We start from the raw sequence: 27090 nt of genomic DNA, 5'->3' as shown, positions 1-27090 counted from the left end.
GGCGGGGCTAAGGTGACGCTCCGTAAGCGGCCCGACAGCGCAGCGGAGACCGAGCAGCGGCACCGCGCCCCGCGGGGGACTCCGCCGCGGGGGCTCCGCGGCGCTGCCGCCCGCCCCGTGTCCCCACTACGCCCCCCGGGGAGGGGCCGAGCGGGCGGGCCCCGCTCCCGCCCCGCAGAGCCCGTGGGCAGGGGCGAGGGCGGCGCGGCGGGGCTGCGCCATCCGCCAGAGTCGCCGCGTCCCGCCGGGATGGACGGGCAGCTCCCGGGCGCTGCGAGCGCGACGAGCTTCGCCGACGATGTGCTGCGCGTCTTCGGGGCCAACCATAGCCTGTCGGCGAGGCACCTCTCCGCGCTGCTGCAGCGCCTGGGCGCCGCGCCGGCCCTGGGCTCGGCGCTGCCGCTCGCCCATCTGCACCACAACCAGGTACAGGCTCCGCGGGAGCGCCGGGCCGGCTGGGCAGCTCCGGAGCGTCTAAAGTCTCGCCGCGCCGTGATTCCTCACGGTGAAGCCGGGAAGGAGGGAGGGAGGGAGCAAATGTCTGTAGAGGCTCTGGGTTCGGGTTCCGGGTGGAGGTACCGGTCCGCCGGTGAGAGCAGCTTGCGGCACGGGAGAAGCTGCCGTCCCTCAGGGAGATGCTGCGGCGCGGGCTGCCCCGGGATTAGCTCTCCGTCCTCGTTGCTCGGCTCTTAAACTGTCACTTTTCCTGGTAATAGCATCTGTCCAACAGCAAGGAGTGTGTGAGAACCAGCTAGTGTTTCCCTCCGAGAGCTGAATAAGCAAATCTTCAGGAGTTGTTAAAATACAGTTGTCATGAGACGGCACAAACTCGATTATACAAACAGGTCTGCTTGTGTAAAGAAACTTTTCCAGAAATTTTGGCATTTTTTATCTGAGTGCAAAGTGTGCACCCATCGATTAACCCACTCAAAGCTTTTTAAACTGATGTTTAATTTACTGACTGGATATCACTGGAATATTACTTATCTTTAAAACCTTTTCCCTCTGTTTAATGTGTCCATATGAAACTCAGATCTCACTGCTACTTTTAAAGTCTGTGTAATTTCACTTACCTGCACCATTCTGGACTGAATTTATTTCCCTGACGGGAAATTTTGAGATTGGTGGAGATTTCCATATGCTCAGAAATCAGAGACACAAAGTTAGTCACAAAAATGAAAGGAAAGCAGGAATGACTGTTTCCTCTGGTTTGATTTCAATCCCTAACAAACAGAAGAGGGATGGCTCTAGGGGCTTTGAGAATGGTTTTTAAACATGGAGTAGTAGCTCTTCTGCTTGTTCTGTGAAGGAGACAAACCTTGAATAAGCTCTCCTTGTTTTAGAAGGGTTTAATTGGGACTTAACTTCCCTGAAATCAATGTAGTATTCCGTATAAGCATAGCAATATTTGCAGGAGTTGCCACTTTCAAATCTCACAAATTGGACACTGTTCCAACTCAGTGTGTTGCAAACATAAACATTCCCAGCCACACATGCTAAATACAAGCTTGCAGTATTGAGTATGGCTGTGAAAAGCAGCTTTCTTTAAAAGGGCAGAGAAATGAGTGGATTCTTCAGTCCAGGTTTTCCATCTGCAAAAGCACGTAGCTCTCGTACACAGGCATTGGCACAGGGTACAGAGGGGAAAAAGAAGCAATGCTCTTTCTCATTACTACAAACACATTTTCCTCCTAAGCAACTTGAAGTTTAACTGCAACAAGATTTTTTTTTGCAGGCCTGTTTTAATTGCATTCATGTTGAAGAATATCTAGGGCATCATACTGGAATGTGTATACTATTTTGCTGAGTTAATTGTCTTCTTTCTTAAAATTGGCCTTGTGGCTGCTCCATCACCTTGACCAATTAAAGCAAGTGCATTTTGAGCCCTCATAGATGTCAGGTATGTCCATGACTTTGGGCAGGTGGTGCATGCAAAAGTGTACCTACACCACGTAAATCCTGTGTGATTGTTTTTAAACACTGTGAGTCTTTGTGCTTACAAGCTGATAATTCAGAGTGTCTGCTGGTTAGGACAGAAGACATGAAGTGGCCTAATACAAGTTGGGCGTTGGAAGGCATCAGAGGCCTAAGCTCTACTGATTCTTGACAGAGGAAAGTGAATACCTCTGGAGAGTGATTCAGGTCTTCCTCAAGGAGGCTGAATCCATTTAGGCTGCAGAAGTGTCTGACTGTAGGAGGGCACAAGGTTTATCTTAGACTTTCATTTCTTAACTTCTGTGTCCAGAGCTAGTGGGAAGACTTCCAGGCCTTTCTTTGAATCAAGATAACATACCCCTGCGCTTCAGAGAGTCCCTCATCCCAAGCCTGAAGGAATTTTCAGTGCAGAGCTGATCTGTAAGGGACAGCACCTGGCAGGAGGGAACAGTCTCTGTAATTTTATCCCAGTATTAGTGTTTAGTTTTAATGTCTCATTCACAGCAATTTTGGTAAGCCTATTAATCTCATGAGAAGATCCATGAGAAGTTAATCCATTTTCTCAAAGATTGAAAGTCTGGGTGTGTAAGCCAGAAGAAGATGGATTGATTTCTGTTTTCCTTTGATACCAGGTTGACTTGCAAAGAAAAGGGAGAGTAAAACATGATTTAATTTGTTGATGATAGTGTTTGAGTGTATACTTGTGTAGATGTTTGTGGTAACTTGTGTCCTATGATGTCTGTAAAGATGCTAGGTTTTTTATGTAGAAGAAAAAACCCCAATGTTTTGGATCACCCTTTTGGAATTTTGGCTTGAACTGTCACCAATTTCTTGTGCTTTTGGTCTCTTTTGCTTTCATCATGCACTTTTATATTTTTATTTTGTGTTTATATTTTGTTTGCTCTTCAATTTTTCTGTTATCACCTTTTCTTAATATGTAAGCGAAGACTTCTTGTCAGGGAAATAAGTGGTAATTGAGCAAGCACAAATACTGGTCAGTGCTGTTTTTTCCCATTTTACAGTGGAATTGCTGCATGTTTTAGTTCTACTAATAGGGGTGAAATTAGCAATTGCAGTCTAATACACGATGGCTTGTTACTCGCTCTGTATTTTACATTATTAGCAAGATATAAAAAACATGAAACCACACTTGATTTTCCATCACTGGATTGATTCACTGTAGTGTGGTGTATATATATATATATATATATATATATATATATATATACATGTGTGCCAAAGGACTAAATGACTTGCTCAAAATTTTTGGTCAAGAAGTACATGAAAGGTAGATGGGCATTGGAAAGCAAGCTTGTTAACATAACCTTTTTATTTGTGCTTTGATGTAATCGGTAGGTGCTAAAATCATTCTCCTATTTCCTTATTTGACTTTCTTAAATACATATTTATGCCCATCTAGATGTTATACCTGAATACTGTGGTTTAATGTAATGCATTTTATTCTTTGAACAAAATATTTGGACAAAATTAAATTAAAATTTTTATTAATATTCACAATCAGATAGAATTAACTTCCATCTCAGGATGAGTAAAAATCTAGTAACTTTAGTAGATAGACTAGAACCAGGCTAGGATATTCTTTGATTTGAGGATTTTTTTGGTAGTTTTTCACTAGTTACAACTTGTCCTTTTGAAAGAATGGAGACAAGAGTGACAGAGTGTGGCTTAGGGTCTTGATCCAACGACATGAACTGATGTTGCCTGGCCAGTGAGATGCTAAATAGGCTTAGTTGTTGTACCCTCTAAGTGTCTTGTTTCTACAATATTTCCAGCAAATTTCAGTATTTGTAGTCAGTTTTCAGCTCCCAGCATGGACAGGTGCCTTGCACATGGCATGGGGTGTGTGAAATCCCTGAAGCACACAAGTGCATTTGAGCAGCTTCATCTGCTTTGACTTTTTCTCATGGAGTGCTGCTTATTGAAGGAATGATCATCTGTATCATCCAGTTTATACCTGTCCTAAGTGACACAAAGGTGTTATCACATCAGCATTAGATGCTTTCTTTTCTTACTAGTAAGTTGAGGAAGGCACAGCTGTATGTCTCTATTTTGCCTTATTCAGGCTCAGACTAAGTTTAAAAAAAACAAAAAAACAACAAAACAACAAAACAAACCAAACAAACAAACAAAAAACAAAACAAAACAAAAAAAAACCCAACCCACCAGGAAAATAAAAAGCTTGTTAAATAGGCATTCACTGCATTTATTGTTTGCTGTTGCTACTGTGGGACCCAGTGCTCAGCCCTGGGGTGGGCTGGGCTGGTATTTAATCTGGCAACATCTAGAAACTGCAGTGCAGGATGCTGTTGGGTATTTTAGTGCTTCACATGTGGAATGCTACAGATAAAACAGGTGGAGCAATGATAAGAACACAACAGAAGATCAGAAAAGGGACAGATGCATTTAAAAGGTGGTTATTGCTGTAGCATTTTTTGCTAATTTTTCTGGTTAGAGGAATCCCATTTTGGTCTATCATTTTTGGAAGAGCCTTACCAGCATAAAAGTAAACATCTGTTTGAATAACCTAGTTGATGGTTTAATTTTTTCTAAATCTCAATATTTTGTAAATGTGTAAATTGTATGATTTAAGTCCTCCCCAGTTTTCATGAAAGCATTTTAAAAATTATTTTATAACAGTTCAGGGATGATCAGTTATGTTGTATGTTTTTTGCAATTGTTTGCTAAACACTGGGTGACAGTCACATTAGAGCCAATCCCCTCATGTAATCGCTGTGATAAGTCTTGCTGCACAGCAGGGGACAGACACAAGAGCAGACTTGGAGAGTCAGGACTTCATTTTCAGTCAGAACTTCATTTTCAGTCCCCTGTTCCATGAGGCTAAAGTTTCCTTCTGATGAGAGGATCCATCAGTCTTACAAAGTAAATACCTTATGCTTTTACAGCAGTGTGGCTGTGTTAATGTATTTATTTGTCCTGAAAAGATAAATGCAGAGTTCTGCAGTGTGCAAACATGCATTGCTCCAGTCCAAGGCTTCCAATAGACTCAGTCTATTAACTAATCCTTTATTTGTGCTTGTGAACTCATGCAAGCTTGCCTTTTAGCTCTTGGATGTATGTAGGACTTTACTGACAGTATGAGGTGACTTATAACAATGAATCATTTATAAGAATCATTATCCTCTGGGTTTGTCCCTGATCAAAATAATAATAGTAATTAAATACAATGCTGTTTCTCAATTTCACATGAAAGAGCTCTTCTCTGATGGTATTTGTCACTTCCGTGTTTGTGTATAGGCAAAGTTACAAGTGTCAAGTTTATTAATTTATGCTGTGTCTGATTTATTTTCTCTCCATAATCTGTTTTCCTCCCTACAACATTGTCTGGATTTTTGTGAACTCATGTTAATTCTAATGTATTGGTATTTAAAAATGCTAATAATCTATTCTGTATTTTAGGAATGAAATAGTTAAAGGGGATTTCTTTTAGAGATAGTTATGATGTAAATTGTCAGCTCTTAGTGGCTTGTTTTTCACCACAGATGTCCAGAAATGGTACTATGAGCTGGTACTAAGCACCATTCTGGAACTGTTCCTGTAAACCACATCTATCCTTCTTTTGTTTTGCTGTGGGCATATTAGCCATGTATTTTGAATTATGCCAAAATGCAGAGTTGATAGTAAAATGATTAGGCACATAACCAGTTTAGAAAGCTCCACAGGTTTGTGTACTGGCCTGTTAAAGACTGCATCTTCAGTGATGATTTCTTTATTCACTACTTTCACGTAGATTAAATGGAGCAACATTGTTTTAAAGCAAAAAACCATCTTCTGTTATAAGCTATATTTGTTTTATTTGTGAGACTTCTTTGACATTAGCATTGACATTGAAAGATGAAATTATATGCACTTTGCTTCTGTATATTTAAGTCTTCAGAGTCTCATGGCCTTAACAAAATTTGTACTTATGTTTAAGTTAAAGCATGTGCTTGAGTGCTCTGCTAGACTGGGTCTTTAAAGAGGAAAGACAGAAACATTCTGGATGTAATTTAGCTCAAGTTGCTTGAATGGGCCTGCATATTCTCTTCCTCCAGTCAAATCAAAAAGTTGCATTCAGGTGATGAGTGCATGCCTTTCACCTTTTGGACAGTAACAAAAATATTTATTAACAGGAGCGGAAGCTGCTCTGATGAAATAAATGACTTGCAATAGCTCTGGCTTATCTCTAGGAGGAAATTGCCTTATAAATAATAATGGTGAATTATTGGAGAGCTGCTGTGGAGTCTGAAGGCTAGCAAAACTGAGAAGAGCAGGGAGTGACCATTTGTGTTTATTTTGCTAAGGCTTCCAGCGTTCTCTGCTTGCAACCACACTGAGATTTGCTACAGGGAGAGTTATGCTGTAATTGATGTCTCAAATAGAAGAAAACATTTGATTTTTTTGGTCCTGAGACTCAACCTTAGTATGTGTTTGTTGTGCAGCAATAACTGCACAAAACTTTTGTTTACACCCAAAAAAAGAACACTTTCCCTTATCATTGTAGGACATAAAGAATGTAAATGAACAGAAAGTGTTAGATGAAGGATTTCAGCAGTTTGAAACATTTCACATAAAGACACTCAATTTTTCTGTAGATGTGTATTTTATGATATCTCATGGTTTGGATTTTATCTTTTTGGGTGAAAATCACAAACAGAGGAACCAGCCTTGCCTTGCCCCTGGCCTGGTTTAGCACTGCCAAGTACATTTGTTGTTGACCCATCAGACACTGTTATATCCTGAGCTAAAGGCAAAGTGAAGATCCCAATTGAGAATTTATCTCATGGTTTTACAAGACAATGTTTGCCTTTAAGAGTTACTTCTGTAAGCTGAATGAAAAATATCTAGCTTTAGACCATTTTTAAGGAGTTAATTTGGGGAGATAAATAAGAAGCATTGTTGTAACGTAGAAGCGGTCAATTGTATGAATAAGCTATCACTGAATTACCAATCATTTTCTGGCATACTCTGTCATGGAGATTTTAACTGTATCTAGTCTGCTCTTAAATTTAAATCATTTTGTAATTACATGAAGTTTTAAGTACTGTGGAGCTATTTTTCCAAATATATTGTGAGGTTTAACTGTCTGAGTTCATAGGGCTAAATGTCTTCTAAAAAAGTGGTTCACAATTGATTTGTGATTTATCTTACTTAAGGTACTTTGAATCACTTCTGCTTCACATCAAGCAGTCACACTATTTTCATGCACAACGTATGCTGTGTAGACTTCCCTGAAAATGCATTACAGTATCTCCATGTTGTAACTCTTGAATTTCTTGCTGTAGGTCTTAATATTTTGGTTTGCATTAATGTATTAAGTTGTCAAAACCCCTTTTTGTTTCAGTGCTTGACTAGTGAAGAAATCTTTTCTTTGCATGGGATACCGAACAACAGTCATGTATCAAATTCCAGCTTCTCTGCAATATGTCCTGCTGTTTTGCAACAGCTAATTTTTCACCCCTGTGATCATCAGGAAATCTTCGTGGACACATCTAAACCACATTCTTTTCAAGGTTAGTTACTATTACTTGCATTAATGCTGCAACTGGAGTGGGGCTTTCTTAGAGGAATAGTAAGCATTTATCTGTAAATAACAGGAGTGTCTTGTTTTGGAGGATATGGTTCCAAAGTGGGAACATAAACTGCTGTTTTAGGTCAGCAGGCTATCCAAACAAAATTGGTATCTCTTGACAGTGATCTGTTTAAAATGCTGTAAGAAAGGTAAAAGAACTGACTGGCAAGTTATGGAATATTTTGCCCACTTAAGGAAGAGCCTTTCTGACTCATTTTGTTTGGATAATGGTTTGTGTCTTGAAACATAAGGACTCTCACTAATAGCTGGTTAATAGGACAGAAGATGGGAGTACAGAAGGGAAGTTTGTCCAGATGATCTGCAGTGGGAAATGAGACTTAGTGGAATCTGCGTATGTGGAGGCAGGTCAAGGTAAAATTACTTGGGCTGCATTTGTGTGGAGTTATTTGCAGGGGGACTGTCAGGTAAGCCAGTAACTGATTTGCTGAGGAAAAATACTCATATTCCTTCCAAATTCTGACTCCTGCTTTCATGTCATCTGTGATTACTCCTCCATGAGGAAGATCATTACATGGTAAGTAGCCTTAATCTTCTTTCTTCTTCTATTTCTCACTATTATTTCTGTATTTATTGTGCACAGAACTGTACAGTGCAGTAAAAAGCATTGGACAGGGAAGATTTATCTGATTAAAGAAATCCCTTGTTGCACTAATAAGGATCAAATGTATAATGATGTTTATTTGAGTCAGTATTCCAAATAAATTTACTGTTCCAAGGGAGTCAGTTGAATTAATGTTAAAAGTTAGGGTGTCAGTATTTGTAAGAAGAGATACAGAAGTGTTTTTCATAACTTTTGAAATACTGGTATTAATAACATTCTGATTAATATAGGTGATCATCTTTAATAAGAATTCGAGATCATTCCTAAAACATAGCACCTTGCTGTGTCAGTGAAAGATTAGAATTCTAATTGAGTAATCACTGAAACCATGGCACCAATTTAGCACGACTGTTCTAGATTGCTTGTATCACATGGAGACACATATTGCCAAGAAGGCCATAATATCTGCATTGGAGAGCTGGGGCTGTTGTTCTCTTTTTTTTTTAGGTTGTACGTGGAATCCTTGACCTCCAGTTAACCTCCTAAGCTATTTAGACCATCCCTCTTGTTTTTCTTTTATCTGGCCAGCTCAGAAGCAATGTCCAGTAGCCAGATAAGCAAGGCAGCCTTCTCCCTGCCCCTCCCTTGGTAGCAGCACAAGAAATCTGCATCTTACCTGCGCACCTGCAGTTTTATTTTTTGGATTTCTTGTGCCTTTGGGTATCTTGGCTGTCTCTTTATTTGGGCTACAGTTTAGAGACAGAAAGAATAATGGGAGTTGGCAAAAATTGACTGAGCCATCAGTCTCAGGGGAAGAAGTAATGCTGCGTCCAAGTGCCCTGCTCTGGTACATAAAGTCAGACCAACCAGCTTTCTGAGACGCGTGGACTCATGAAAAGACTAGTGTGCATGGAGTCCTAATGAATAAAACCATTTAAAGGCAGCAGTTCATACATGATATTGTGAAATACAGTCCTTAATGCAGGAACTTTGGCAACATTGGTTGTCTTGGAATTTTGTCAACTCAGTTTAAAATGTACATTTTTGCACAGAATATGTGTAGATGTCCATGCACTAAACTAAAAGACTCTTGTGCTTCTGTAGTAATCCCAAACTGTAGGCAGTGTTCTGACTCATGATGACATTGGAAGCTCATTTATTATAAATTTGATTTCAAAAATATAGTGACGAGCTTAATTGTAATTTAGTTTAATAAAAATTAGTCTATGTAGCTCAGTGAACCTACCCATATCTAGTTTAGTGTTTTTCCCTCTCCCTGTGTAGCTCTCTCAAAATTGGCAAATTAATGTTGTAATTAGCATTGATACATCTGCAACTGCTTTGAATGTTTCTAATGCTTTCTGTTATTGACATAATATTAAATTCATTTTATAAAAACATTGTGACATTGTACTGAGTAGGGCCACCCCAGTTGCAGGTGAGGAATCTAGTTTGGTGTGTTTGCCAGTTGTGTTCCAGAAAGCAGTATCAGATCATAATCTGGTCTGTTGGTTTCTGCTCTGCAGAGAGGAATTTATGGTAACTTCTTTACATACATACAAGCTTATAATGATGCAGCTTTCTGGATTATACGAAACTGGTCTCATCTAGGCAGCACTGTGTTGGCATTGATTATTATTTGTGGTTAATTTTGAAAGACAAACCCTCTGTCTGTGTGGATTACTTTGTAGTTCTGTGGCATCACTTGAGGCACCCTTGTAGGCCCCTTTAGTACAACTTTTGAAGTTTTTCTGTGTACTCACAGGGATTTGAGATGTCACCAGGAAAAAGTTGTCCATAGAGGCACAACTTTGTAAATGCTTATGAGCAACAACAACAACAACCACACCACACCTCTCCAACCTAAAGTTCAGGCTCCAGAATAATTATGGTATGGATTTGTACAAGTCCTGGTGCCTGAACACTAAATATCTGAGATTATGTTTATGGTGAAGGAAACAAAATTATGCTGAACCCTGGGGCATTTACTGCTTCTTAGGAAAGGTTTTCCCCATTGTGTACTTAAATCACATATCCTTCTTTTTGAACCTGGAACCTCTTTTTTTATGCACTTTCATTTCTCTATTATAATTGTCTCAACTATCAGCTATCTATCACCTCACCTGTTGATAAACAGTGATGGGCAGCATTTTCAGCCAGCAGAACTTCTTTGAATGAGAGGAGGAGGAAGGAGTGTGAGGAACTGAGATACCACCTCAGGGTGATTTGAAGGAGTCATCCTTTTTCAGGAAGGATTTTTATATCTAGTACAGCTAAGACAAACAGTCGTTTTGTCATTCTACTTTCTTAGAAGTAAATGGCAATTGGATCTGACTCTGGGACTAGAAAGAAGCTTTGCCTTTTCTCTATGCTATAGCTGCTTCACCTAGTGGCCTAATCCTTAATTTTTACTCTTCATTGACTGTAGAGAGACCTCATTTTTATTAGCAGCAGACAGGCCAGCCCATATATTCTACTAGCACGGTTTCCATTTTTAATATGGTTGTCCCAGAAAGTGTTTTCAAATATTTCCTTTCTGCAGGTATGCATCTTAACTGCCTATGCATTTTAAGAATTTTATATTTGTGAGTTTTAATTTCAACAAAGGAACCATTCTTTTACCAGTTCCATGCCAATTTAGTGATTAGAGAAATCACAAGCAGACTGAAGTGGGTGTTATACTAAAATATTTTGTGTTTCTCTTTGTTTATCCACAGTTTGGGGATTTGGGTTCCTGGCTGTGACTATCATTAACTTGGCATCACTTCTGGGATTGATTTTAACTCCTCTCTTAAAGAAGTCATATTTCCCCAAGGTTTTAACTTACTTTGTGGGCTTGGCCATTGGTACTCTCTTTTCTAATGCAATTTTCCAGCTCATTCCAGAGGTAAGCAAGGGAAATCATTATTTGGTTTGCATACTAGTTTCTGAAGTGTATTCATTTTAAAATCATGCAGGAGTGGGGTTCTGTATGTGGGTTGCAGTCTCCAAAGAGTCTTGTGTGGGTTTCAGTGCCATTAGTTATGATCCCTCTCTGGAATGTGTCAGAGCCATCAAGATCCATGTCTTGTTGTTCATTGGGAAGGACCAAGGGCTATTCGGCCTCTAGACAGAAAGAGAAATACATTTGATAAAATTGCAGTGAGCTTTAATAGGCTACACTGTTAACATTTCATCCAAGTTTAAAAAATGTAACAAGATCAGGATCTTTCACTATTTCGTCTCGTGGAAACCAATGGTTGGTATAGAGGCAGTTTTTATAATATCGGGGTGTCTGTGTGGTGTGACATTTGTTTGTCTTTCTGGAAATGTACTAAGATTACAGACTGATTTGCATTGCTTTTTTCTTCACTGTTAGGCATTTGGGTTTGACCCAAAAGTAGATAACTACGTTGAGAAAGCAGTTGCTGTGTTTGGCGGATTCTATATTCTTTTCTTTGTGGAAAGGATTCTTAAAGTGATACTAAAGCTCTATAACCAGGTAATGAAACCTATCACTAACTGAATGAGCCTTGCCTTAAAGCACCTGTCATATTTTGTGAGATACTTGCTGGGTGAATAAAATGTGTGGGGTTTTTTCTATTTTATCTGAGGAATTCAGCCTTACTCTGTGTTCTGATATATCTGTTTAAAATCCATATGAATAGGGGAAGAAATCTCACTTTTTTGAGGGAGTCACAAGCAGCTCTGGGAATGGAATCCAGTCGTGAGTGTGGTCTGCTCTCACTGGTATATGCTCCAACTGGTCTCAACAGCCACGTTGTTGCTGTGGTAGCTAAACACATCAGAAAAACATGGAAATACGTGGAAAGAGGTGAAGAGAATGAAGTCTGCCAGTGGAGCTCCCCTTTGGGCTGGAGAAATCAGTGTGACACATACACCTTCTTGGTCATCTGCAAAGTGCAGCTCTGCTGAGAGGGCCTTTGACCTTCAGTAACTTCAGCTCTGTGTTTCCCCATGCCCTGGTACACAGACCTGCTTCAGTGAACACTGCAGTTGTCTCCTATTGCCCAGGGCTCTTCTTTCTAGCTGTGTCAGAGTACTTGTCTTCTGTGTGCTCACATGAGTGAGGCTGAATTTGTCTCAGAGAAGGGTGCCTCAAAATTTTTGATCCTCCCTGCTTATAACTTGTGAAAGGAAACTGCCCTGTCTTCCTACTCTAACCTCTCTTAAGTTTCCTCCTCCCAAAGTCTTGCTGATACTGAAAATTATGATGATCAACTGTCCCTTATTTGTAATAGATAAAAATAGAAAAATGCATTTGTTTTTACTTATGTAAACAGTTGACAAAGGCTAATAAGCTCTATTTGACGAGCAACCATGAATAACCAGCAAACATTGGTCACTTGTGGTCAGGTTGGCTTGGGAGGCTCTACATAAAGGTATAAAAATCAAAAGTCTCCCATGTATTTTGATTAGCTAAAAGTAAGAGATAAGTTAGGAACATAGATATGTTTGGAGTTCATTTAAAAAATTAAACGTTCAATGCTTCTCATTTCAGCAATCACTTGGTGTTGAAAGCAAGGCAGCATGAATATGATCTCCCCCTGCTTTTTCCTTTTTGTCATTATTTTCTTATGTTTGCTATTTTGCTTTTGTTTTAATTAGCTACCTGTTTATTTATTTGTCACCTAGACTGGCCATAATTACTTTGAAAATGGAGAAGAGAATCATTCTCAGGATAAGACTAACCCACCCAAACCACCATCATCCAGCAATGGGGGCACGTGTTATGCAAATTCAGCTGTCATAGAGACCAATGGAAATCTTGGTTTTGACAGCATCAGTGTGGTCTCAGCACAGGTATGAAAATTGTGTCTGTTTATTTTATCTCTGCCAATTATATAGGCATATCTGAGGGGAGAGTGAATATGAATTTTTATTGCTTTTGTCAAGTTTTTGTAAACTTACATCTTATAATTTGGTTGAACCATATGAAAAAAATAGAGGGTTTTGGGCCAAGCTTTAAAAAGCTGAATGATGCATTCAATTTGTAGCCAACAGAAAGGGCTATGTTATATCAGTGTTGGGATGGGTTGGAGAGAGAGATGTATTAAATCAGACAATTTGGTTAATTTTGCTTTTGTTGTTGTTGCTGTTTTGCTTAAAGAGTGATAGTGTGTTTCACTGTTGCGGTAATGTTGATCATGCAAAATGATCTGTATTTTGTTCCTGAATACATAAAGCTGTTAAGTGTGAGAACCTGATTCCTCTGAATCAATGATTAAAGACAAAAACTGGTACAGTGACTTTCATGCAGTATATTGTGAGCACTGCTTGTGATTACTCAGTGTATTTGGATACTGTGGGAATCACAGAGGTCATATGTTGAGGCAGAAGCCACTCCTCCTGGTTTAAGTATTATTATCTTTCAGATTTTTTTCTCTGTATTTCTTTGTGTTTGTTTTCATACTGCAAAGACAACTTCCTTCTGTCTGAGAAGAAAATGGATTTAGGAAGAGAATGTTTTGTGCTTCTTTAGTCTTTCTCTGTGTGCAGAGAGGAGCAGTACTGTGCAGGGAGGAGCAGTATTGTCCCTTATTAAAAAAAGTTAAAAACGCATACAAAAAAATCTCGGATATCTTAAGGCAGACTTTTTCATAGTAGAGATTTTTGGTTTGCCACCCATGTTTATAAGCCCATAAGTTGGTTGTGGGGAGCAGAGAGGAGCAAACAGGAGAGAAAGCCAGAGGCAGTCCCTAACAACCAGGAGAAAATTTGGGAGCTCTGCATTGACCCTGCAGGCTCACAGGGCATTTGATGCACACAGTTAAAGCACCAAAATTGTACTTGTCCTTACTATAGAAATGTTGTGAAGTGTGGTGGATAATGGACATCTTAAAAACTAGAAGAAACATACTTAATTATTAAAATTTCATGGGCACCAGGAGGGAATTAGTATTATGAGTGTCTGTAAGTTGTATTTTGTAGATTTATAAAACAAATAAAAGAACCCTCTGCTCTCTGTGGAGACAGTCAGCTCCAGTGGTATGGATGTTGTTTTGGTGTCCTCTGTTCCAGAAGTTTTATCTGGACCTATTCCAGTATTACATTTTGGCTAGGCATCTGCTTATACATGGTGCAAACATTAAAAAATCATACCATGTATTATAGTATTAAAATGTAACTATGTAGGATTCATTTCTAGCAGCTAGTTTAGATGTGGTGCTCATGATCATGAAGTATTGCAGGTCACCCCAAGATCCTTTCTGGAATACCCTCACATCTCCTTTTACATGCAGCCTTGACTTTAAGAGCTTAAAATTTGACAAAGATTCTTCACTTCTACTTAACTGTTCTTATGAAAATTCACACCTTTCACTCTCACTTCCTCCATTTCTGAAAATCCAGGAAGAGAATATGTTGTACTAAATCCTCTTGAAAGTAACAGGGTAAAAGCCACTCTGGAGCCAAGGCTGGCTGGAGGGAAATTTTGGTGTCAGATAACCTGTGGCTGAACATGAACCCAGGCCAGTGCCATCCTGTTCTGCATGGAAACAGTGCAGCCAGCAGGACTGGGGAAGTGATCATTCCTGAGGCTGCACCTCGAATCCTGTGTTCAGTTTTGGGTCCCTCACTACAACAAAGACTTTGAGGTGCTGGAGCGTGTCCGAAGTAGGGCAACAAAGCTGGTGAAGGAATTGGAGCACAAGTCCTGTGAGGAGCAGCTGAGGGAGCTGGGATTGTTTAGCCTGGCGTAAAAGAGGCTTGGGGGTAGCTTATCACTCTCTACAGGTGCCTGAAAGAAGGGTGTAACCAGGTGGGTGTTGGTATCTTCTCCCCAGTAACAAGTAACAGGACAAGAGGAAACAGCCTCAAGTTGTGCCAGGGGAGGTTTAGATTGGATATTAGGAAAAAGTTCTTCACAGAAAGGGTTGTCAAGCATTGGAACAGACTGCCCAGGGAAGTGGTGGAATCAGCATCTCTGGAGGTGATTAAAAGGTGCATAGAAGTGTTGCTTAGGAGTATGGATTAGTGGTGGACTTGGTAGTGTTAGGTTAATGGTTGGACTCGATGATCTCAGAGGTCCAACCTAACAATTCTATGATATTGTGGGTAGCAACAAAAAAGCCATTGTTACTCTTGTTCTCCTCCAGTGAGGTTTAAAGGGGCCTGGTCAGGGGAGGGCCAACGTAGCTGAGGTGCTTTGGAGCAGTTAGGGTAATGACACAAGGGTAGGTTCATTCAACTTTACAAGAATGTAGTATTTAAGACAAAACCATTTGGCATAAGCTAATGTGTATCCAAGATAATTTTAATGTGTCCTCATAATTGACAGCTTGTTAAAGAGGGCAAATACAGTGTAGTCAGAAATCAAAATGAAAGCTTTGAGGAGGGAGTTTGAAGCCTGATTGTGCCAAGGTGTGGTAACTTTTCAGCCATGGGGATCTAGCTGTATTCTCTCCTTTAATGCAAAAAGAGATTGACTGCCAGAGTAAATGTTTAATTAGTCTCCCACTTTCTGTTTTCACTTGCAGCAGTAACTGCAACCTTGGAAACCTTTGTGCTCTACCCAAAGTTTGTACCTACTATGCATTGAAATATGTCTTGACAACAGAAACTTTGAAGGAAAGTTATTTCAGAGACAAATTGCTGAAACATCTGTGTTCTTGAGTGCACATTGTTAGAGCTGCATAACAAAACTTTACAGTGCCTTTCTTTATTGCCTGGAGGCAGTGTCAGGATTCCTTCTTGGTCCTGTGGGCACTTCCAGAGGACATGTCAGGTTCATGTCTGAGGGAATCAGAGATGCATTGGAAATAGCAATAGTAATCTGAGATATCGTAGGATAAAATAAGAGTCTCTGTATAATTTCTTAAGTTTGGGAACAAAAGAGAGGACATTACTTTTAAAAAAACCCTTTGTGTTTAGAAGAGCAAAAATACCAAAGACGTCTTTGGTTTACCATAAACTGTGGAGATACAAATGAGGTAGAATTGCACTAATAATTAATAAAAATTAAACCTGATAGTCTAGCTGGGTATTAGAGAGCTCCTTAGCCGGCATCTCTTTTGTGATGTCTGCTAAACTACTATGGGAAAGTGGAAATAGTCCAGCAGAGACAGACATTGTTAATTTTTTGCTTTGAAATCCTATGTATTTGTAGGGTATTTTTGTCAGTAGTGTGCTTTATCTTAAACATGAAGAATATGTATTACTCATTCATCTACTGGATACATGATCTAGCAAAGTTCAGAATGTAAATCCAGAAAAGCAATTTCATTGTACTTTATATAATTTAGAGAAGTCATCAAGACATTGTCTAGAATGGATTACATGCAAGAATTTTGATACTTCAGAACTACACAGTAAATACATATATATATTACAGAAGCCTCTCAGAAACTGTTTCTGCATTTTGAAAGTTTGGATTAAGAAAGTAATTTTTAGAAGTAAATCAATTCTGGTACCCTAAATTAATTGCAATTACTTGAAATGTTCTTTTTGGTGGAAAAGAAGTGGATGAATTCTTTAAAATGAAAATTTGTGCATTATATCAAATTCCCTGTCCTCAGGGAAGCTAGAAACGTCCAAGAAAGATGATGTGCTTTAGGCAGAAATCAGGATGATCTACACAACAATGCCTCCTCCACTTTGCAGTCAGCTTGAAGGACGGTCACCAGGGAACAGAAGAAAATACGGAACAGATCTTTAACTCAGGAAGCTGGATGAATTGGTGGAAGAGCTTTGCTATTTGTATTTGGGTTTTCTTATACTTATATATTTTGCGTGACTAGCTTTGTAATACTTCTTTCATAAAGTGACGTTCAGCTTGTCTTTGTGGATTAAGAGACAGGTCTGTTACTCACAAGGGATCCTATCTCAAATGGAAATAGTACCGGTACAAATTAATAATCTCAAAAATATGACTGGCACTGCTTGTGTTAGAGGAAATGTTGAGAGGAAAGCCTTCAAAAACTAAAGGCAAGCATGTAGCACAAGTCTAAAACCTATGTGTTTGAGCCAGCAGGGAAATTCCTGACTTTTTGATACCATTGCTCATTTTTGCATCATAGAAGTATAATTTCAGAACTTCCTGTGGACTGAATAGGAGCTGCTTTGTGGCAGTTTTGGCACTACTCAACCAAGGCTTTATTATCTACTGGTTCCAGGCAGTGCAATAGGCACCTGACTCAGAAATTCCTGACCTGAACTTTTTTCCTGTCCCAAGGCAGCTCCTACATACAAGAATGTAGTCAGATAAGAGTCCCGTGAGCAAATAATGAGACAGACCTTGTAGCTCTGTCATTAAAGATTTTGCAAGAATTTATTAATCATTTTATTTCCTTGAAGTTCAAAATTCAGTTGCCTGGTAGCCTTTGCATATGGCAAAACTAAAATAATTTGCAATGTTGTTTTTAATAACTAAAGAAAATTTCTTGGAATACTCTTTGGCCTTCTCATAAGAACAAGGAGGTGTTCCTCTATATCATTCTACTTCGAAGTGTGTGGTTGAGGGGAGAGCAGTACACATTGCCTGCCTTAACTTAAACAATGCTTTTGACACTGTCTCTCACAACATCCTCACAGGCAAACTCAGGAAGATGGATTGGATGAGTGGACAGTGAGGTGTGTTGAAAACTGGCTGAATGGCAGATCTCAGTGGGTCAGGGTGTAATTGGAGGCCTGTCACTAAAGGTGTCCCCCAAGGTTCAATATTGTATTGTTTTACCTATCCATCAAGGACTTGGATGAAGGGACAGATGCCTCCTCAGCAATTTCACTGATGACACAAATCTATGAGGAGTGGCCAATACCCCAAAGAGCTGTGCAGCCCTTCAGAAGGGCCTTGACAAGTTAGAGAGATGAGCAGAGAAGAAGCATCTGAAATTCAACAAAGGCAAATGCAGGGTCCTGTACTTGGAGGAGAATAACCCCAGCACCACCACAGGCTGGGGCTGATCTGTTGGAGAGCAGCTCTGCAGAGAAAGACCTGGATGTCCTGGTGGACAAAAGCTGTCCAGGAGCCAGCAGTGTGTCCTTGTGGCCAAGAAGGCCAATGGTATCCTGAGGTGCACTAGGAAGAGCATTGCCAGCAGGTTGAGGGAGGTGATCCTGCCCCTCTACTCAGCCCTGGTGGGGCACATCTGGAATTCTGGGTCCAGTTCTGGGTCCTCAGCGCAAGAGGGACATGGAGCTCCTGGGGCAGGTCCAGCAGAGGCCAAAAGGGGCGATGAGGGGACTGGAGCATCTCTTACGAGGAAAGGCTGAGGGAGCTGGGCCTGTTCAGCCTCGAGAGCAGACAACAGAGAGGGCACCTCAATGCTTATAAGCCTTTGAAGGGAGGGTGCAAAGAGGACGGAACCAAGCTCTGCTCAGTGGTGCCAAGCACTAGGACATGAGGGAACAGGCAGAAACTGATGCACAGAAAGTTCCACCTGAACATGAGGAAGAACTTTACAGTGCAGGTGACCAAGCACTGGAACAGGTTGCCCAGAGTGGCTGTGGAGTCTCCCTCACTGGAGATATTCAAGAACCATCTGGATGCAATCCCGTGCCATGTGCTCTAGGATGACCCTGCTTGAGGAGAGAGGTCGGACCAGATGAGCCACTGCGGTCCCTTCCAACCTTACCTACTCTCTGATACCTTTGTCTGTGGGCACACAGATGTATATATTACTGCTTATGTATTCCAGTAAGTAAGCACTAGTTAATGCTTTATAAGTAATTTTTTTTTTAATGGGAGAAATATTATAATGCTTGCAAATATTCTATAAGTAGAGTGTGTGTGTACAGAAATTTATCAAATGGATCACCAGGAGCTTTTAGGGGAGGTCTGTTTGTGTTCCCAGTTAAAATGGCAGTTTCTCTTATGTGCTTCAGGTTTTTCATTTCTTGGCAATCCATGTATAAATTGCTTCCTCTTCTTGGAAGAATTAGTGAGATCCCTTGAGTGTATGTGCACTGCAGTTTTATATTTGCCTGTTGATTTTGCGCTCTGAGCCTTTAATTGTGCAGTCAAAATTAGCCACCAATGTTTGTATTAAACATTCACTTTGTAGAAGCTAATTTGAATAGATGGACTTGATTATCATGGCCCAGAATTAGAAATAAATTTTATGGAATATCTGAATGTGTCTATACTGTAGACACATTCTACAGTATAAACACATTCTATATATCACATAGATAGAATTCTTGCCAGTTGTTTTAAATACAGATGCCGCCAGTCACTGAGATCAGATCCCTCTGACTATACATGCTTATATAGAGGTGGCAGAGGAGGCTTGGGACTGTGTTTATCTGACAGAGACTCCAGAGAGACATTCAGACCACTGTGGCCTTAACTGCTTCCTGTCTCAGCTGAAGGGCATCCAGGTGACACTTTGCAGTTAGAAGGGTGATTGGGCCCTACATGTTACCTTGTTGAAACAGAAAACATTTGGTGCTGCTGCTGTGCCATTTGCTTCTTGGACCAAGCAATTTGGTCTCCATATGCAGTAGTGCTTTAGTTTATACTTGGCACTCATTTAAAGACAGAAGCGTGATTCATTGGCTTCTTCACAGTGTTTTGTGTAATTGTTTTATTGTATTTTTTTTCAGGAGGAAGCCATCCAAAGCAGCTTATGCAAGTGTCTTAAGGGGCCTCCACTGTCAAAGATTGGGACCATTGCTTGGATGGTGACACTGAGTGATGCTGTACATAATTTCATAGATGGCTTGGCTATTGGGGCTTCTTTCACTTTGTCTCTGCTTCAAGGGCTTAGCACCTCCATAGCCATCTTGTGTGAAGAGTTTCCTCATGAACTGGGTAAGGAACTTCATTGCACATGTTGCTTGCTGTGGAAATCACTGTTGCAGGTGGTCATGCTGGCATAAAGTTGGCAGAGTTTGAAAGAAAGTTTAGACAAATGAGTGGAAAAAGTATTCATCGAAAAGTTCCCAAGCACCAAAATCCACATCTGGCACAGGAAGTTCCCAAATGCAGGTGGATGGAAGCTGGGGCTGTATATTGGAGAGGTATTAATTATCCTGTTAATATATGATGCATATCGTGTTGTATAAACTAATTTTTAAACCAAAAAAATGATCATAGGTAGTTTTAAGTTCCTGTGCTCTTACCTCAATCTTGCATCACTATTTGTTTAAAATATTTCAGTTTCCTTAGTATTGAAGGGAAATCCTCATCACATACTTGAACGAAGAAAAACACGGGGTTGGCTATAATGTGTATACAAATCATGTGTTTTCTTCAGACTTCCTTTGGAATCAAAAAATAACCACAGTATCGTTTTATGAAGATGTTTTTTCTTTTTTTATTCTTTTAGGGGATTTTGTCATCTTGCTGAATGCAGGAATGAGTACTCGGCAGGCTCTGTTTTTCAATTTCCTATCTGCGTGTTCTTGTTACCTTGGGTTGGCCTTTGGAATATTAGTAGGCAACAACTTTGCTCCTAACATCATCTTTGCTATAGCTGGTGGAATGTTCTTGTACATCTCTCTGGCCGATATGGTGAGATATAATTTCATTTTCAGTTATTTATTTCTCCACAAAAAACCAAATACTCCACTAAGCCTCTGCAGTAGAATTTAGTATTTTCTCCCTCTCATGCCAGTGAATAATAATAATAATAATAATAATAATAATAATAATAAAAGTATCATCACTTTAACCCTTAATGGAGGTGCACAGATAATTATGTTTATTCATGAAACACTAAAGCCTTTCACCTCATCATATTATTATTGAGAAGGGGTTTTAGACAGAGACAAATTTTTCATGAATTTGGCCTGGTTTAATCGAAGAGTAAAAAGTGTATAAACACTTTGTTTCAGCATTTTAAAGTGTTGGAGTATTTCACCTTATTATTTTTGAAAGGTTCATTTGTCTATTTAAGCCATGTTGTGAAAAAAAAGCAAAAAGAAATGTAAACAGCATGAAGTTAAGTTTTGAGTTGAATGAAAGGTGTTGTGTAACTACCATGATAGTGAAAAACCTGATATAAATTCTATCCTGGTTTAAATTCAAGAGTGCCAGCCTCATTTTCATGGTTCAGAAAAAAAAAAACCTTGCTGAGCTCTATTCAAAATAGTCTGTCTATCATTTATTTTTCAAACTGTGCTAGAAGATATAAGGAAAAGAAATTGTGCTAAAATCCAGATCATATTTAGACGTTGGGGAAAAAAATCTGGATTCACAGGCCCTTAGCAATATTCCAAAATTTCCTTTTATGATGATGTTTTGTCTCAAAATGAGAGAGGTCTTTCAAGAGTCTTAAGTTTTATTATGTTTAGTTCAGTGTTGTAGGAACAGATACAACAGGTGCCAAGGTGTTTACATCTGCCACATGAGAATCCATTTGAGTGCAGAACTGGAAGAGTGAGGCCTGAATCTGAAAAGATTTGAGACCCCAGTTTGGTTCTATGTGCATTTAAGAACTGTCATGTATTTATAGTGACTATTTCATTAAATATTGTTACAGCTTAGGTAATAGTATAGGCTTTAATATGTTGTTAGAGTTATAAACAATATAAGTAGTTTATTTTATAAGTTTGCAGTACCTTAATTGCTAATGCTTTTCGTTTAGCTTTAGTCATATAATGAATAGTAATGTACTGAACTGTGACGTGTAAAATTCATGGCATGAATTTATAGTGCCTCAAATTTGTTATTAAATCCATCAAAGTAGGTAACATTCTTTTCTTTCTATCTGTTGTTCTGTTCTCTCTATTCCTCTCTATCTGTCTCTCTCCCTGTCTCTCTCCTCTCTTTCTTTTTATAGGTTTTTGGATTGTATCAGTTACCTATCTGAATTTTTCTTCCCCTTGAAAAGTCTGAAATAGGGTATTGAAGTGCTCTGTACAGAGATCTGGCTTTCCACTTTCTTACGGTTTTCACACACTTCTGGTTTGCTTGTCCAGAAGCAGGTAGGATTAATTGGAATGTCATGCCTTCCTCCTTTTCTTGTTGCTGTTCTTTTTTCTTCCTGTAGTGGCATAGTCCAACCTCTCCCAATAGGATCACTGTGTGGGGAGGCTGTGGGCAGGTGGGAATGTACACAGAGGTGTGTGCACACATGAGCCTTGCTGTATGGCATGAAGTTAATCTGGTTTTGCACTCTTGTGCAAGAGTATGACAGAGCTCTGGAACAATTTCTGGGAAGGTTTGGGCACTTCCTGCTAACCTTAGCCTATTCTTCAAGGATTGATTTACCTTCAGTGGCTGTTTTTGTTGTGAAATCAAAGAAAGACAGTTTCTGAGTCACTCAGCCTGAAGGCTTTCTAACTAGGGCTGAAATAAACTGTCTTCCTTGTATTCTGGTTATACTACTCTTGACAGAACAGGAGAATACTTTAAGGCTTATTTCTCAAAAGCCACTCTAGATGGCTTTACCTGCAGCAAACACATACCCTGAATCATCCCATGCAGGGAACTTCATGCCTGTGCTCTTCTGCCATCACCTCCACTGGCTCCAGAGGAAGTGTCTTTGCTTCTGCAGTAGCAGCAGATCAGTCACCATTTGCTCTTGTGCTACCCATTAAGATGTATGTTATGGAATGGAGAATCCCTTCACTGCACTCTAATGTCATATGGCATGTGTTACCACCACTTTCACACCAGTCATCTTCCTCCTCTTCCTTGATTGACCTCACGAGCCCACCAGACATTCCACATGTAAAAGGTTTCTGATTTCTGAGGGTTTGTCTGTGTTTTCATCTTCACTCCATTTGCCTTTAGATAAAGCAGAGGAATCCTAATCTTCCGTTTCCTAAACAAGGATTTCTCTGTTTACACCAGTGAAGGAAGAACACAACCTTTAGCAGTATGAGGGCAGCCGCTCCTAGCATCACATGGACCAACAGTTGGAACCTAGGAGGCTGCTGGAATCAAAAAGGGAAAATTTACATGAGACACAACCAGATGAAGTCACAGTAGAGAGGAGCAAAACACCATCTCATTTTACCATCCTTGGTGGAGTGTTTTTTCAGGGTAATTAGGGTGACTTCCTCCTGTGACTGCCTTCACCCTCTGTTAGTTCTAATACTCAGTCCAGAGCAGCAATATGATTCAGCTCTTAATGCCTTAAATTAAGCACGCTACCACGAGATGGCAATATATACCTAAAAATATCCCTTTTTTCAGTTCCCAGAGATGAATGATATGCTGCGGGAGAAAGTGACGGGAAGGAAGACGGATCTTACATTCTTCCTTATTCAGAATGCTGGTTTACTAACGGGGTTTACTGCTATCCTGATGATTACCTTGTATGCAGGAAATATTGAGCTGTGAAAACGGAATAAGTATTGAAGACATGAAGTAAATTGCAAATGGAAAACACTTGAAATCCATACAGGGACATTGGTTTAATCTACTCGGTTTTGAAACGGTGGCAAAGCCCATCCTGTCCTTCTTGCCCCAAATACAAGGAAATTCTTCTTTAGGACTTCCTGTTGATCCAAAGAGTAGAGGCTGTCAGCTTCTGTATGATGCCAAAAAAATTATGCTAATATTTTTATTTCTACTTAAAATTATCAGACATATCTGAACTGTCATAGAGAAAGGGTGTTACTTGGCCAGTAGAATTATGCAATACATGTAACTCAAGACCAACTGAAAGCTGAGGTCTACAAGCAAGATGTGTATTTAAAAGAAAATAATACAGTTTCATATCCATTTTTAGCTGTGATGAAGGCAAGCAGTTTCAAAACTAGCTAATTCTCATGACTTTTGTTGCAGGATTTGTCTGTGTAACATCCCCATTCCCCACCAAAAAAGAAGAAAAAAAAAATCATACCATTTCAGAGTAGGTACTAATGAAGCTAAGATTTTTAATTACTAATTAACACTGGAAGGAAAGATACCAGTTCCTGCTTTTGATCTTTTCTCTTTATAAGTGCACTAGGGAATTGTTGATTTATTTTGAGAACCACTTTTTTAATTAGAGAGAACCTGTGTTAAATTTATGACTGTTTATCAACTCCATAACATTTTAGAAACATTGAGTACTTTAAAAATGTTCAAGAATTGTGTATTCTATGAAAATAATAGTTTCCTACTTAAGTTTCAGAAATATCCCCTTTAAAAATCAATATTTTAGTCCTACAAAGGGGAATTTAGAAAAAAAACCCTGCTAAAATCAACATTCCAGTATGCTTTCTTCATAATTTGAATGATTTCTTTGTGTGCAGTTAGGTGGAAGTAAGTGATAATAAAATATACAAATTCTTATCACAATCTGTTGCGTGTGAACTTTATACAATCATGCTTATATGTATAAATTCTTCTGAAATAAACAATTCGTCTACTCATAACTACTCTGTTGTAAGATGAGCCCAAGAAAATTCATTAAAAAAATATTCCATTTCCGTCACCACTTTGCTTTGAAGGAAATGTTGTTATTCTCTATTAAGTTACTTTTTTTCATTGATTTTTAAGCAAGTTTTACAGCTTCAAAGGAGATACTGGTTTTTGATGTAGTTCCTTGCTGTAGGAAGGTACAAATATTTTATTTTTAATTCTCTATTAAAATATTTTTTCTATCAGGTAACGTATTTATTTTAATATTTTATTTGAATCTCATCTGTAATTACCAAAAAAACCCCCCAAAACCTCTCTAAGTGTCTGTTCAATAAAAGCTGTAAGGCAAACTGCAGAGGTGTTATAAATAATACTTTAAAATATGCTATAAATGTTAAAATGTAAGTTTAGCAGCCAATGATACTTGCTGTATGGAAAAAGCATTTAGTAATTTTGTGCCCTGTAAGTTTCTGTGAAGAGCCCACCCACTCTGTGTCTTTCCTTTAATTCTTTCTTTGTTGATTTCTTGGATATAAGCTGTTTGTAAATGTTACTCTTGTGTATTACAATAATGTGTTATAGCAACTATGAATGTTCATAGACTTCCTAAAATAATGTGACCATTCCTAGTTCATCAGATTATTTTAATAATATGCCTGAATGGTACTTTTCACCTTTAAATCCAAACGTTTGCAAAGGAGACTTGATTTTTGTTAATTTCCTAAGGAGGAAAAACTGAGACAAGCAAGTCATTGGAATAACCTACTTTTAGATCACAGAGCAGACCAGAGATGGAACAAAGTCTGATTTTGAGCATAGTTCTTTAGTCACAAACCAAATTGCCTTTTCTGCTAGTGGGATATTTAGTACATAAGGAATTTTTTCGATTTCTTTATGAGCAAGTTTATCTGCATATCTTTGCTATTTTCCTTGTCCGGTATATATAAAATACATCTATTTCAATTCTTGGACTCCCAATGATTTCCAGGATTTGCAGAACAGGGCACTGACTTGGATTTCCTTCTGCAGGCTGTTGCTCTCTAGATTGATGGGTGCAAGCAAACAATTTCTTATGTGCATACGCACCAAGTGCCTAGTGTAGCTCTTTACTTTTATTTTGCTGTAACATCCCATACTTCCCAGGAATGCTGTAGGTGCCTTAACAGCTCTTACAACACTTGATGCACAAATCATTTCTGTACAATATAAGAAGAAACTCATCTCCTTGTCTTGCAGTTCAATTCAAAACATACAGGTGTGTCTGTCAAGCTGACAAAGGCCGCTGGAGTGAAGCCTAGAGAGAAAGCCATAAATCTACTGGAAGTAGATGTAATTCACCTGTCAAAGGCAAGGTTACCTTGTATTTTGGGGGTTTAATCCCTACTACACTTCTTTTGTACCCAATATATTGTCTCCTTTTTTTTTTCCCCCCTTATTACACTGCTTTTGAAGAAGATCATGTAATTACATGTGTTGTGGTCAATAATGTGACCATAATGCTTCATTCTCATTTAAATACCCTCCACAGTTTCTGCATCTTCTTCCATTTTAAAGGTAAGTGCTACAGCATTTAAGGTTTGAGGTAAAAATAGGAGATACAGAATGTCATAGGAAGTGAGCTACAAGGAAGATATAGCTTGAATTCATGAATTTAGGCAATAATGTAATTCTCCATAATACAGCTATTAACTGCTGCTCTGGGTGAAAGCACTGTGAAGGATTCATAGGATCCCAATTTGATTTCCTTTAGAGAAATAATAGTTTCTGACTTTGAGGACAAAAAACTTAAATGTTCTTCCTTATCTTGGCTACCTCCATAGATAGTTGTTAATTTCCTACTGCTTTCTGGCTATCTTCAGCCTTTTAAATTGCGAGACCTGTGAAGTTGCCAGAATTAGCCTCATGGTGTTTTGTGGAGTTGGTCTTGGCAATGCCTGAGTTATTAAAATGAAAATAATAATAACTAGTAGTCCTGTTCAATAAAAGCGTTTTGTTATTATACCAGGTATTTTCTTATGTAGAGCAGTAGTGGTGTAGACAATCAAAGACAAGAAGAAAATTTATTTATATCCAGCTAGCCTTAGTCAGTTGGAGAAACAGCAGCAGCTGTCTCTGGCTGGGTTGGTTCTTGAGAAGAAGACGTGCAGCAGCATTCCCCTAGTGCTGAAGAGTGAAAAAAGCAATCTAATCAGAAGAAACATGAAATGAGATTATATGAGTCAAGCAGATTTAGTTATCTAGAGAATACAAAAGGGCTTTGATGGCATTGGCCTAAAGGATACAGAAACTGCACTAAAATGCACTTTTCCAGTTCATGGGTAAAAGCTAATGAAGTGCTTGTCTCACAGTAAATACAACATTAAAAAACTGACTGGAGAAAGGTAAATAATTGCCAAGTTGTTTCTGTAAAACAAAAAAATAAATTATTGCTATGTCACTGATCTGTAGATTTTTTTGTCCTTGCAATGACTTGCAAATAAAAACATATTTTAGAACATTTATTTTTGAGAGAATCCCATTTGTGTGTGATGCTGCAAAGATTTTGAAATAATTTATAGGATTTTCATATACTGAAATTAGTTAACTGTTGTAAGGTTTAGCCCAGTGTCTCTCTTCCTTACTTATTTTCTGTAACTTCTATTCTACAGGAAGCTCTTGACCATTTAAATAAGCTAGTAGTAAGATAATACAGATGCCCTTTTGCTTGAAAAAATCCTGGTAGTGATTTCAAATAGGTAAGTGTTCATAAGAAGTAAGTTATGA

General features: G+C 39.0%; 1 protein-coding gene across 1 annotated transcript; it reads left to right on the top strand.

Annotated features, from left to right (window-relative positions):
* The first annotated feature begins 197 nt into the window (after positions 1–197).
* SLC39A8 (solute carrier family 39 member 8) lies at positions 198–26828 on the top strand. Its single transcript, XM_048305081.1, has 8 exons — positions 198–426; positions 7298–7466; positions 10805–10974; positions 11446–11568; positions 12723–12890; positions 19632–19839; positions 20357–20541; positions 23173–26828. The coding sequence occupies exons 1-8, from the start codon at positions 250–252 to the stop codon at positions 23317–23319; spliced, it is 1347 nt and encodes a 448-aa protein (XP_048161038.1). The 5' UTR covers positions 198–249; the 3' UTR covers positions 23320–26828.
* The last annotated feature ends 262 nt before the right edge of the window (positions 26829–27090 follow it).

The sequence above is a fragment of the Corvus hawaiiensis genome, chromosome 5, assembly GCF_020740725.1.
Source record: "Corvus hawaiiensis isolate bCorHaw1 chromosome 5, bCorHaw1.pri.cur, whole genome shotgun sequence".
NCBI classification, from domain to species: Eukaryota; Metazoa; Chordata; class Aves; order Passeriformes; family Corvidae; genus Corvus; species Corvus hawaiiensis.
This window is presented reverse-complemented; position numbering and strand designations above follow the sequence as displayed.

Coding starts and splice junctions, on each gene's coding strand:
- SLC39A8 (XM_048305081.1), top strand. CDS start 250: ATGGACGGGCAGCTCCCGGGCGCTGCGAGCGCGACGAGCTTCGCCGAC. Junction 7,467..10,804: donor TAAACCACATTCTTTTCAAG/GTTAGTTACTAT, acceptor GTTTATCCACAG/TTTGGGGATTTGGGTTCCTG. Junction 10,975..11,445: donor TTTTCCAGCTCATTCCAGAG/GTAAGCAAGGGA, acceptor CTTCACTGTTAG/GCATTTGGGTTTGACCCAAA.